At 41.3% G+C, this 14,278-nt stretch overlaps 1 protein-coding gene across 1 annotated transcript in view; it reads right to left on the bottom strand.

Annotated features, from left to right (window-relative positions):
- Positions 1 to 14,278, bottom strand: part of LOC106086623 (protein trachealess) — a 228,110-nt gene that overhangs the window by 118,855 nt on the left and 94,977 nt on the right. Inside the window, exons 2-3 of the mRNA XM_059362911.1 lie at positions 9,634 to 9,666; positions 8,986 to 9,033 (exon numbers count right to left, since the gene is read on the bottom strand). Coding sequence (XP_059218894.1) covers positions 8,986 to 9,033; positions 9,634 to 9,666 — 81 coding nt within the window. The remainder of the gene's footprint in view (positions 1 to 8,985; positions 9,034 to 9,633; positions 9,667 to 14,278) is intronic.

Below are 14,278 nucleotides of genomic sequence, written 5' to 3'. Positions count from 1 at the left end.
GTAATTGCTTTCTTTCTTCTGTCAGTTATCAGCTGTTACTTTTAGCTTGCTTTAGAAAAAAAGTGTAAAAAAGTATATTTGATTAAAGTTCATTCTAATTTTTATTAAAAATGCATTTACTTTCTTTTAAAAAATCCGCAATTACTTTTTGGGCAACCCAATATGTCCCTAAGGAAGTTATTCACTGCTTGTATCAGCATGTCGTATATACCTGTGGGATGGAGAGACACAAAAGTCATTATCAATCCAAAAGCAGGGAAACCGTACCACACGAAGACGAACGATTTTCGTCCTATTAGTAGTCCGCCATCCTTTATGGTGAAGACTCTAGAGAAGCTGATAGAAACATATCTTAAGGCAAAAAGATCGGCTGTCTCCGGAACAGCATGCATTTAGTAAAGGCAAGTCCACTGAAACAGCCCTTCACGACTTAGTCGCCTACATAGAAGGTTCTCTTTGTGTCAAGCAATATATCGGGTTTTCCAATAAGGACCAGACAATTTTTTTCTGTAAATAAAACGCAATTGATTTGAGATATTTCAAAAACTTTACTTGACTTCGAGTTCCACTTTAGATTCTCATTTCTTTGAGAACCTGTCCAATTTAGCGGATGTGAACATTCGCAAGTTATTGGGCTTTTTAAAGCGATATGAATGGTTGGAGGCCACCGTAGCGCAGAGGTTAGCATGTCCGCCTATGACGCTGAACGCCTGGGTTCAAATCCTGGCGTGTCGCACTGCGGCACGCTGTCCGGACTTGGCTATTGATTGAGCTTAAACTTGAATCGGACTGCACTGATTGATATGTGAGAAGTTTTCCCTTAGTGGAATGTTCATGGGCAAAATTTGCATATGGATGGTTCAACGGTAGGAAGTAGAAGGCATCTTCCTTCTTCTGTTCCTGTGGTATCACAATGGACGAAAACGTCTAAGTGAAACTGATGGCAGACGGCCACTTAAACCTTACCTAACCTACTTGACTTGGTTCATATGGCCATGGCGGGCAGATTTGCATCTGCCATATATGGGACCCAATTTTCGATGTCTTCGCCACATTTCAAACGTTACGGTCGCTATTTATCCTTCAATGTTAGGAGGGCTTAGAGCCCTTCTAACATAGCACAGTGGGATATAATCGACAAAAACTAGGTTAAAAACATGCCATATAAGAACGAAAAGAGACAACTCTTTGAAATTTGAGAAGATTGGAGCTGAGGTGTTATCGAGATCATGTGCAATTTCAAAGCTCTAGGTAGTTCGGGCGCCGCTTTGCAGGGCCCCTATAGTTAATCACATCGGAATTTCGAGAAATTATTCGACTTATTTAATTAATAAAATTAAACAAGTAAAAGCGTGCTAAGTTCGACCGAGCCGAATCTTGGGAATCCACCACCATGGATTCTGTTAAAATATGGGAGCTATATCTGGTTATACGTCGAATTGAAACGTACTTGGCGCAGTTGTTGAAACCCATAACAGAACACTATATGCAAAATTTCAGCAAAATCGGACAAAAATTTAGGTTTCGAGGGGCTTAAGAAGTCAAATCGGTTACAAACCAAACAATTTCGAAACGGCAAGAAAGCCAACTCTTGCCCTATCTATACACCTGCAAGCGAGCCATTGGCAAAAGTTTGGCGTTTAAACCGCGTGTTTTGCACTGGGTATATACTACAGTTGTTACGACTGTAATGCTGTATGGTGTTGTGGTCTGGTGGACGGCGCTTTAGAAGACCACTTAATGCTCAATGTTCAGCTGGATCCAAAGGGTGGCTTTTTGTGCACACACAGCCACACTGAAGACGACACCATCCGATTCATTTTAAATTCAGGCTACACCTAATGCCTCTGGAAATTGTCGCGAAAACAAATTGCTGCGTCCACTGCTGTGAAGCTAAGGTAGCGTTCTCTTTTGTCATGTGGCGACTGCGGACACTGTGTTATCCTTGATACAATGCCTGATGTTTCAGGCAGTGTGGATTGCACATTGTTGAGCCGCTTTTTGATAAAAAGTACTGTACCAATATTCCAGATAGAACTCATTGGAACTTTAATATCCCTGGTAATAGAAGTTACATAGACTTCTAGCTAGGATTGGTCATAACGAGAAGATTACCCGCCCACTATAGTGTATACCAAGCGGAGATGCTTGTAGTTGAAGAAATGGTGGAATCGCTAAGATGTAATGCCATGACGACAACTGGCATAGATACAGCCAGGCAGCCAATAAATCCCTGCACAACGTATTTCTGAATTCAAAAACTCCCATCAATTGCCGCAGGTCTCTCAACGAGATGGCTGAACAGTTCAAAATTCACCTGTTCTGGGTGTCTGGCCGCAGATAAATCTCAGGGAATCGTAAAGCGAACTAGCTTGTGAGTCTAGAAACTACATTACACATTTCAGGAATACGGGAATCTGTGGCTATCTGTGTAGACGAAGCTTACATGTCAGCTGTGTCTACAGCAGGATCAGGCCCAAGAACCAACGAAAGGCAGATGTCACAAAGTGTAGGTTATGAACACTCCAATATTATGTGGCCCAATATAGCCTTGAAGAGATCTACAGCATTGCCGTCACTGGCTAGAACAGTCGTCTCCGTCTTTGTGTCCATTATGTCAAGTCATTATCTGATTGGAAAACATGCTGACCGTCTGAAGGTCGCAAATAACGACTTCTGCAGAAGCTGTGAGGACGTCGAAGAAAAGGAGACAATACAAAATCTGCTGTGTGTGTATCCAGTACTGGATAGGCAAAAAGAGTTCCCCTTAAGGTTCTCATTTCTGTGATAATATGTCAGATTAAGCGAATGTGAACATTCTTTTTTCTCCTGTTCCTGTGATATCAACTGAATGACCAGTCGAATGTTGTACACAAAGGGAAGAGTTTTGAAGAAAGAAATTGCCAGATTCTTTCAGATTCAGGACACAGATATCACACCACAAGTTTTAGGGTGATGTCAACGAAGAAAACACAGCAAGAATTTCTAAGGCACACGGATTGTTTGGCAACATTTACGCGACAAAGAAATATCCACATAAAGTAGGTATTTAAATGTGCGAAAACAACAACAATTTCTTTTTTTTATACCAAAAAGAATACAGCAGATAGAGTTGTGCAAAAATTTACGGATTTTAATATAACAGTGTATCATAACATCGGAATAAATCTATTGTATATGAACTCTGAAAGATTTTGAATTACCAACTTAGATCTTTTTATAATTCGTAAAAATTTGAGTTTGAATTATGTTTCAACATTAAATTGAACTTGGCAACCTTTTAAATATGCAATCTGCGGTTCAGATCCACACTAATTATCATTTTTTGTTTGTTTTTGGTCATCTACATTCAAAGTCATATATCAAAGCTACCACTTGGGATACCACATTTTTAAAGATCCGTAGGTCCTCCTGTGTCTTTTCCAATTTGAGGGTGAAAAGTGTACTCTACTACCAAAGACCTTTTATTGCTGTCGTATTCTATCTTGATCGGCCTTCATATATTATTATACCCACCACCGAAGGATGGGGGTATATTCATTTTGTCATTCCGTTTGCAACACATCGAAATATCCATTTCCGACCCTATAAAGTATATATATTCTTGATCAGCGTAAAAATCTAAGACGATCTAGACATGTCCGTCCGTCTGTCCGTCTGTCCGTCTGTCTGTTGAAATCACGCTACAGCCTTTAAAAATTGAGATATTGAGCTGAAACTTTGCACAGATTCTTTTTTTGTCCATAAGCAGGTTAAGTTCGAAGATGGGCTATATCGGACTATATCTTGATATAGCCCCCATATAGACCGATCGGCCGATTTAGGGTCTTAGGCCCATAAAAGCCACATTTATTATCCGATTTTGCTGAAATTTGGGACAGTGAGTTGTGTTAGGCCCTTCGACATCCTCCGTCAATTTGGCTCAGATCGGTCTAGATTTGGATATAGCTGCCATATAGACCGATCCTCCGATTTGGGGTCTTAGGCCCATAAAAGCCACATTTATTATCCGATTTTGCTGAAATTTGGGACAATGAGTTGTGTTAGGCCATTCAACATTCTCCGTCAATATGGCTCAGATCGGTTCAGATTTGGATATAGCTGCCATATAGACCGATCCTCCGATTTGGGGTCTTAGGCCCATAAAAGCCACATTTATTATCAGATTTTGCTGAAATTTGGGACTGTGAGTTGTGTTAGGCCATTCGACATCCTCCGTCAATTTGGCTCAGATCGGTTCAGATTTGGATATAGCTGCCATATAGACCGATCCTCAAATTTAGGGTCTTAGGCCCATAAAAGCCACATTTATTAGCCGATTTTGCTATGATTTGAGACAGTGAGTTTTGTTAGGCCCTACAACGTCCTACGTCAATTTGGCTCAAATCGGTTCACATTTGGATATAGCTGCCATATAGACCGATCCTCCGATTTGGGGTCTTAGGCCCATAAAACACGCATTTATTGTCCGATGTCGCCGAAATTTGGGACAGTGAGTTAAGTTAAGCCCCTTGACATACTTCTGCATTATCGCACTGATCGGTTCAGATTTGGATATAGCTGCCATATAGACCGATCTCTCGGTTTTAGGTTTTGGGCCCATAAAAAGCGCATTTATTGTCCGATGTTGCCGAAATTTGGGACAAAAAGTTAAGTTAAGCCCCTCCACATATTTCTGCTATGGGACATAAGTTATGAGTTTTGCACCGGATTTCGACGAAAGGAGGTTTACATATATAGCCGAGGTGGTGGGTATCCAAAGTTCGGCCCGGCCGAACTTAACGCCTTTTTACTTGTTTTTTATTCTTTTTTTGGGGGAAGGATGGGGGGTAGGGGTTAGGTGGATTGTCTTCAAACACATCCTTTCATTTGGGTACATGATAGTTTGGTGTTGTTTTTATTGCGCTCGCCCCGATGCAAAGACCCAAAAGACAATTTATTTAAGTCCTTTATTGTCGCGATATACATATCCTGCTGGACGTATTCTTGAATCTTGAATCTTTATATCAACATTAGATTCGAACTCTACTGTCATAGACCTATCGTTAAAATCCCCTATTATCCCGATCTAACTATTAAAGGCTATTTAGTGGGTGAGGCGGTCCCAGACTCTGTCCCAAATATAGGATTCGTAGTGAACTCTCAAAGAACTTTAATTTTATACGCATTTTGTGACGTTGGACATTCATGACCGTTTTGGGAATTTTTGGAGTTGGAGAGGCCCCGAAGACATCTTGAATCAATCGATTTAGGGTCTTAGACCCATAAAAGGCGCATTTATTGTCCGATGTCGCCGAAATTTGGGACAGTGAGTTAAGTTAAGCCCCTCGACATACTTCTGCAATATGGCACAGATCGGTCAGATTTGGATATAGCTGCCATATAGACCAATCTCTCGATTTAAGATTTTGAACCCACAAAAAGCGCATTAATTGTCCGATGTCGCCGAAATTTGGGACAGTGAGTTGTGTTACGCCACTCGACATCTTTCTGCAATTTGGCCCAGATCAGTGCAGATTTGGATATAGCTGCATTTAGACCGATCTCTCGATTTAAGGTTTTGAGCCCATAAAAAGCGCATTTATTGTCCGATTTTGCCAGATTTGGAACAGTGAGCTGTGTTAGGCCCTTCGGCTCCATTCTTCAATTTGGCCCTGATCGATCCAGATTTGAATATAGCTGCCATATAGATCCGCCGATTTAGGGTCTTAGACCCATAAAAGGCGAATTTATTGTCCGATGTCGCCGAAATTTGGGACAGTGGGTTAAGTGAAGCCCCTCGACATCGTTCTACAATATGGTACAAATCGGTCCAGATTTGGATGTAGCTATCATATAGACCGATCTCTCGATTTAAGGTTTTGAGCCCATAAAAAGCGCATTTATTGTCCGATGTCGCTGAAATTTGGGACAGTGAGTTGTGTTAGGCCACTCGACATCTTTCTGCAATTTGGACCAGATCGGTGCAGATTTGGATATAGCTACCATATAGACCGATCTCTCGATTTAAGGGTTTGGGGGCATAGAAGGCGCCATCACATCTAATATGGTTAAAGGTCTTCTAACCAAAGACAAGACGCGTCCCATAGTGGTTGGTGTGTGTTGCTATCTTTGGCTTTCCTTTTCCATTTGCATCTCCGATCATTGATTTCATTTATTTCTGCAGAAAATATTGTCAGAATTCTATTTTTTATAAAACAAAATTGTCAACATATTGTTTCTGTGGTAATTTTTTTTGGCAATATGGCAACTCTGTTCATAACGCTGCTACTGTTTGCAAGCTGCATCATCCGTCTCCAACTGCAGCCAACAACAGCAGAAACATGCTACAACTTCAGCACCACTACCGGCAACAGCATCAAAAATCAAAGTAAAATCCATCCATTTCATAAACCGAAAACATCACCTCATCGATGGATCAGAAGAGTGTGGAATAAACTGCTAGACATTTTGTTAATGGTTGTGAAAGACTATCGCCAAAGAGAAGGGGGCTGGGGCGCTAGGATAGACACATGGATTGGATCGGATAGGCTAGGCTGAAATGAATCGCTGTGGAATGGAGAATTGGTAACATAACTTCGATGATGCGCTTTCAATAATTTTATGTTAAGCAATTCAATAGCATCATCGTCCCATACATTTATTACTATAGCAGCGGTCGCAACAACAACAAACACATTAACAACATTAACTTCAAGCAACATGAAATGGTGTAATTGAAAGCAAAACAACAACTGCAGCAAATAACACCAACATTTTGTTGGTTACTTGAACCAGTTTTCATTGGCTGTAATCGAACTTTGTTAACTGTATTTGAGAAATAATATTTTCAACTTTTTAACAAATTGCAAAGAGGGTTTCTTTGAGATTCTGACAAGTTTTTAATAAAAGAAAATTAAGAAAAGAAGAATTTCGGTTATTTCGGAATTTTGTCTAAATTGTATTTTTTCGAGAAATTTGAGATTTTTTTTGGTACATTTTGTAAAAATTGGTTCTGTAAACGATTTTGTTTAGTAGTAGTTTTACTAACAAAATTTTCAAAATTTGAATTTTAAAGAAAATATTGAAATGTAGATCAATGAATTCTATTACGGAAAAAATATTTCGTTTGACATAAAGGAAATATTGCCCAAGTAAACTTCTTTGCTGAAAAACGTCAGACTTTGTTTACGATAAAGGCCTAGTTAGGAGGCCACCGTTGCGCAGAGGTTAGCATGTCCGCCTACGACGCTGAACGCCTGGGTACGAATCCACCCCTCGCGAATCACGCCACCCCTCAAAGACGCCATTAGACCCATTATGACAATATGATACTTGGCTGAACCGATTTTCTTCAAATTTTCATAGATTGGGTTTGGATTGGGACCCTCCCCCTAACCTCGAAAACGCCACCCATATCCCAAAGTGATCCGATGGATTACAAATATGGCATAAAAAATTAGGTGCAAGTAATGGGAGGTTCCCCAATCCCCAATTACCCCCAAAATGGGCATATTAGCCGACCATGTCTATATGGGACTCAAATGAAAGGTGTATGGGAGTAGATTACGAATATGACATTTAAATTTGCATTCAAGTCAAGAGGGTGCTTTTCCTCCTAAAGATACGTCAAATGGGTTATTTGACCCATTATGACAATATGGGACTCAAATGAAAGGTGTATGGGAGTAGAAGACGAATTTGATATCCAATTTTGGAGCCAAGTGTTTTGGGGTGCGCCCTAAAGCACCCCCCCCAAAATAGAACTTCATTGCCGATTATGGCAATATGGAGCTCTAAGCAACGATATTTGGGAGTAAAGAACGAATTTGATATCTATTTTCAGGGCAAAGTGTCGGTGGCCGCCCCAGTCCCAAAACACTCCTCCAAACTGTGCATATTTACCGACCATTTCAATATGGGGCTCAAATTTAAGGGATTTGGGAGTGCATTAAGAATTTGATATCCATATATGAATCGAAGTGTTTGAGGGGCCAACTTTCCCCTAAAAAACACTTCTCATTACCCAAATTTTCATAAAAACCAGATCTCGGAGATTGGCAATGCCATTCGTTCCAAATCTGTTTGCACTCTCAAAGTCAAAACAAAACATGGTGTCTATTGTAGGGGTCGGGGGCCGCCCAAAACCCCGTCAAATGGATATATAGACCAATAACGACAATATAGAGCACAAACGAAAGTTGCTGGAGAGAAAAAAAAGAATTTCATATCCAGTTGAAGAGCCATGTGTTTGGGGAACCGCCGCATCCCAAAATGACTCCCTATTATATGAAAGCTATTTGGGGTGGAAATTGATTGATTTTCGGGAAAGTGATACCCATTTTCGGGACAAAGACCCTGGAGTCCACCCTACCCTACAGAACTAACTTACCGATCATGCCATTATGGCGCTCATATAAAATGTATTTGAAAGTAGAGCACAAATCTTATATCTATTTTAAGGACCTAGTGTCTGTGTGGCCACCCCACCCCCGACTTATGAGAATGGCATTTATGAGTAGAGTGAAAATTTGCTCAGGAACCGAGCAAGGGCAAACTTTTGGCACATCAACGAGTGCTTTCCGATTTAACTTTAAACACATTGATAAGGAATCTTTTTTATAGCCGAGTCCGAATGGCGTTCTCCAGTGCGACACCTCTTTGGGGAGAATTTTTTATATGACCATGCATGGCATGGTACCTCGCAAATGTCGCCAGAATTAAGGGGTCCGATGTTCCTGCCAGGATGCGAACCCAAGCGTTCAGCGTCATAGGCTACAGTGGTACGAATTCGATATCCACATTCAGGGCGAAGGGTCCCTACCCTAAAATGATATTAGAGTGTAAAAGAAGTTCGCAGCGGAGCGGGCCCGGTTCAGCTAGTACTATTTATATATTTAGCTTATGTTTTGCCACAATTTGATGCCAATGGTCATATGCGATTTTATCCAAGATGTAGGGTGATGATATCAGGAACAAAGAAAAAAAAAATCCATTATCACTTACCGCGCGTTTACCGATGACTGAGCGGCTCCAATCTCCTCCATTGATTTTCTGTGAAAGAGCAAAAGGCAAAAAAAAAAAAACAAAAGTGAACACAAGGAAAAACAGAAACATATTTGTATTAAATGCTGTTTGTGTTCAGCAAATTTAAGTTTTTCTTTGGTTTCTTGGCAGAATTTTCTTTCTTATGTGTTGCGAAAAGAAGAAGAAAAAATCTGTTGAAAAAAATGCGAAAAGTTTTTGTTCCTCTTCTGCCGCCTTACGGTGTTGCTGTTCGGCGATTTGCTTTGGGCCGAATCCATCCATCTGGCGAGAGTGCAGGAAAAACGTTAAATGCATTTTTGCTATAAATTTAATAATGCGGTAAATGTGTTGCGGTGTTAGCAAGAATTAACACAACAGCACTGCTGTTGTTAGTACCACAAATAACAGACAGATTCGCGTATCTTGCGTCTGCTTAGAAATATGCACATAATAATTTTTTAATCGATTGAATGCTGAGAAGAAAAGTTGAAGAAAGCCAGTTAGCCAGTCTTAAGCTCCAAAGAAACACATGGAAAGGCATTTGCAGCCAATGCGATTGAGCGCCTCCTGGCACTGTCCCATGTTAGATTCTAGAAGTAAGCTTAAACTATTGGATTTGAGACTTACCTATCACCCCAGCAAAGAGCATCTTCACGGTATCTGAAAATGATATTGAAAAGAAATTTTACTGGATTGGAATTAAGCTAATGTGGTTATTTATTGGTAATATCACTAGCACTTGTGTGGAGCTTTTTGGATTTTTTGGGGGATTTTTGATGCTAACCGTAAAAATCGATGTAGTCTAAGTCGAACTATTGAGTCATTGGTATTTCAATGAAAAACTCAGTTCTTTTGGCCTATCCGATTAGAGCGATATCAAGATATGGTCCGGTTTGGACCACAATTAAATTATATGTTGGAGACCTGTGTAAAATGTCAGCCAATTCGAATAAGAATTGCGCCCTTTGGGGGCTCAAGAAGTAAAAAAGAGAGATCGATTTATATGGGAGCTGTATCGGGCTATAGACCGATTCAGACCACAATAAACACAATAAATGGCCATGAGAGAATCCGTCGTACAAAATTTCAGGCAAATCGGATAATAATTGCGACCTCTAGAGGCTCAAGAAGTCAAGATCCCAGATCGGTTTATATGCCAGCTATATCAGGTTATGAACCGATTTGAACCTAATTTGACACATTTGTTGAAAGTAAGAATGAAATACGTCTTGCAAAATTTCAGCCAAATCGGATAAGAATTGCGTCCTCTAGAAGCTCAAGAAGTCAAGTCCCCAGATCTGTTTATATGACAGCTATATCAGGTTATGGACCGATTTGAACCATACTTGGCACAATTATTGGATATCATAATAAAACACGTCGTGCAAAATTTCATTCCATTCGGATAAGAATTGCGTCCTCCAGAGGCTCAAGAAGTCAAGACCCAAGATCGGTTTATATGGCAGCTATATCAAAACATAGACCGATGTGGCCCATTAACTATACCAACTGACCTATACCAAAAAGAAGTATTTGTGCAAAATTTCAAGCGGCTAGCTTTATTCTTTCGGAAGTTAGCGTGCTTTCGACAGACAGACGGACCGACATGGCTAGATCGACTTAAAATTTCGCGACGATCAAGAATATATGTATATACTTTATGGGGTCTCAGACGAATATTTCGAGTAGTTACAAACAGAATGACGAAATTAGTATAGTATATATACCAGCCAACGCATGTGCTTTGCTTCAGGTGGTGGTGTTTTTGTTTTCTTTGTTCGGCTCGCGCTCATTTGTCTTGTTCGCTTTACTGCTGCTCTCTGTTTTTTTCCTCTGTCACTCTCCACTATTACCCTTAAAAACAAATTTTAATAATTTTGTTACGGCAGAGTATTGAACCCATGATCTCATGTTTGGTAGTCTTGCGCGCATCCTCTGGCCTTCTTTATGATGAAATAAATCAATAAGTACTGCTGCACAGTAGTAAGTGTCTCAATTAATCAAATAAAAAAACGGCTCCAAAAATTTTTTTCTGAAAACGAAATTCATTTTTTTTATGCCGAATTTTCTAAAATAAATTTATTGAAAAAAAAAAATATAAACATTTTTTTTGGCCGACCGAGGGACTCGAACCTGTGTTTGGAAGTCATGAATGGCATGGAAGTTTTGTGCCGAATGACTTCTTTTTATTCCCGCACGTCCCGTAATGTCTGCCCAGTATTTCTCCAATTCATCCGCTAGTGCATATACTACGCCTGCTCTGAAAAAAATGTGGACATTCGAGGTGCAGATACTACCCAAACATGGTCCTTAAAACATTTGCGGGAGTTGTCAAGATAGGGCGGAACCTTTTTTCTCTTCTTCGTTTTTTCAAAGTAATTTCTTCAAGTTTTCCGGGTGCTGGGCTACAAACCCGACGCCTCAATCTATCTTTTTATTGTTCTACAGGTTAACTCTAAATTGGGCTCGGGGAATCGCTGCACAGGCTACCCCAAAGACTGCACGTCTAGATTTGAAAACTGCACTACAGTCAGCCAAAGGCTGCGGTCACCTAGAGGGCATCCCATGCCTAAAAGAACTAGGGCGTACAATAGTAAGATGGGTCCAAGAACCCTTGCTAATGTCGCTAGGGACGCTAGGGTGTTGTCGACAATGAAGAAGAACAGGGCTGTATACCTAGGAATAATTGGAGTGGGATTGTCATCAGTATACTCCGATGTCCTTGCGGAATTTCCTGTGTATCCTCCAGTTTGTGACAATGCGGGCTGGTATCGGGCCCGATACAGACTAATTGCCTTCGGGGATCAACGCTCAATTGAAATGTATCGTTGTGCGCAAAGAAAGATTGGTGAGATCTGGTCAGGTGTAGCACTAGATTTATTCAAGAAGGTAGATATTCCTTATCGACTAATGGCGCATGCTTGGATACTAAGGATTGCCGCAGATCCTGAATCGACACTAAGAGAAGGTAATCCCAATCTTTCAACTACCAACTGGAAGATTGGTAGATTAGATGAGGCTGATGGTGATCGGAGACATGCAATATTCGTACTAAACTCAGGCTGTCTCGCAGACCTCAACAAATCTGAAGGAGTTGTATCCTACGAATTGAACAAGTTGAAACTCTAGGTATATAGAAGCGAAGAGGTTGAGGAATCAGGAGACGAGCAGTTGTTGCTAAATACTTGCCTGAGGAACTATCGACCACATCGCTAAAGTCTGGCGGATTGCAGGAGACTAAAAATCCCCCTGCCACAACCCAAAAAGGAGGGGATGGCATCGGAACGGGACCCGATAAGTCCTGTGTAGATGGGTCAACCAGTTGGACTGGGCTCAACGTGTGCGCCAGCGGGGAAGCACAGAACTCAAAAAGTTCTTCGACAGCAGCAGCTAGAGAAGCATCTCAGGAGGAATCGTCCACACCGCAAGTGTCCAGTGTCCTGAGGAAGAGTGGTTCCACAGCTTTCTCACCTACCCCTGCATGCTTACGGAAGCTCATCATGACAAGTTCTAACGAATCTTGTGAGAATGAACTCCTGGTGGAATCAGAAGACTTCCCGTAGTGGAAGTTCTGAATCCTGACTATTTTCCGATTTTTACAGATAAATCTCCATCATTGTAAGGCCGCTTCGGCGGTACTAAAGGTCAGGGTGATTTGACGTGGTTCTTATCCAGGAACCATGGATGTGTGAAGGAATGGTTGTGGACTAAGAATTCCGGGATTTCAACTTCTCAAGGGTACGGGGAATGGAAGACACAGAGCTTGTATTCTTGCAAAGAGTAGTCTAAATGTTTTTCTTTCTCCGTCGCTATGCACTGAAGATTCAGTAGAAGCCAGCCTTGAAATAAGCAAGTCTCATTACTGGCTGGCTTCCCTATATACGACACACGATTCAGAGATTCTGCCTTCAAACCTTATGTTGCTGGTTGAAGCCGTTTCTGTAGGGAAGAAGAGCCTCATTGTAGGAAGTGATGCTAATCACCAGATATGGGGAAGTTCGGATGTCAACGAATGGAGTGAGCTGCTTATCAAATATATTTTAAGTTGCAATCTGGCGATTTGTAAAAAGAGATAAACCGACCTTTATTCCCAGGAACAGGCAGGAGGTACTAGATATTACCTTTGTATCCGAAGATATAAGTGGCAGAATATGCGGCTGGGATGTGTTGGATGGCCATACCTTCTCTAATCATCGTTATATTAGTTTCATCCTTGAAGAAAATACGGCAGAAGTGGTGCCCCAGCTAAACAGAAGAAAGTCGGATTGGGATAAATTTCGGCACGAATTGGGCATGTCTATCCCTTCTAGACCAGGATGAAAAGAAGAAACTACGAAGGATATAGGCATAGTGGTCAAGCGGATCACTAAGGCCCTGAATGACTCGCTTGTGTCAGCAAGTCCTAGTGCCAAGCCAAGGGGCGAACTGCGACCGGCATGATGGACCCCAGAGCTAGTTTGTCTAAGGAAAGACTGCAGAAAACTCTTCAACAGAGCAAAATCCACAAGAGCACCACACGATTGGGACATCTATAAGGCTGAGCTCAGAAAATAAGGGTGAGCTGAGAAAATAAGGGTGAGCTGAGAAAGGCTCAGAACAAATCCTGGGATCTGAGGGAATCCTGGGAAGTAGAAACTATGGAGGATATAGACATAGTGGTCAAGCGGATCACTAAGGCCCTGAATGACTCGCTTGTGTCAGCTAGTCCTAGTGCCAAGCCAAGGGGCGAACTGCGACCGCCATGGTGGACCCCAGAGCTGGTTTGTCTAAGGAAGGACTGCTGAAAACTCTTTAACAAAGCAAAATCCACAAGAGCACCGCACGATTGGGACATTTATAAGGCTGAGCTCAGAATATATAAGGGTGAGCTAGGAAAGGCTCCGAAAAAAATCCTGGGTAGAATTCTGCAGCTCCGTGGAGGATACTTCTGAGGCCTCAAGACTAAGAAAGATTCCGTCCTAGAGACCTATTATGGTGGGTTATATTCAAAAGTCAAAAAATGTATGTACAACTCGTTGATAAACATTTCCCGGGAAACTCTCAAACGGAACTTAACAAGGATGATCGAGAGAAACCGGTCTCCCATGGGAGCTATATCAGGTTATAGATTGATTCGGACCGTACTTGGCACAAATGTTGAAAGTTAAAACGGAACACCACATGCAAAATTGCAGCTAAATCGGAAAAATTTGCGTCTTGTAAGGGCTCAAGAAGTCAAATCGGAAGATCGGTTTACATGGGGGATATATCAGGTTATTGACCCATTTGGAGC

Source organism: Stomoxys calcitrans, chromosome 1 (genome assembly GCF_963082655.1).
Source record: "Stomoxys calcitrans chromosome 1, idStoCalc2.1, whole genome shotgun sequence".
Taxonomy (NCBI): domain Eukaryota; kingdom Metazoa; phylum Arthropoda; class Insecta; order Diptera; family Muscidae; genus Stomoxys; species Stomoxys calcitrans.
This window is presented reverse-complemented; position numbering and strand designations above follow the sequence as displayed.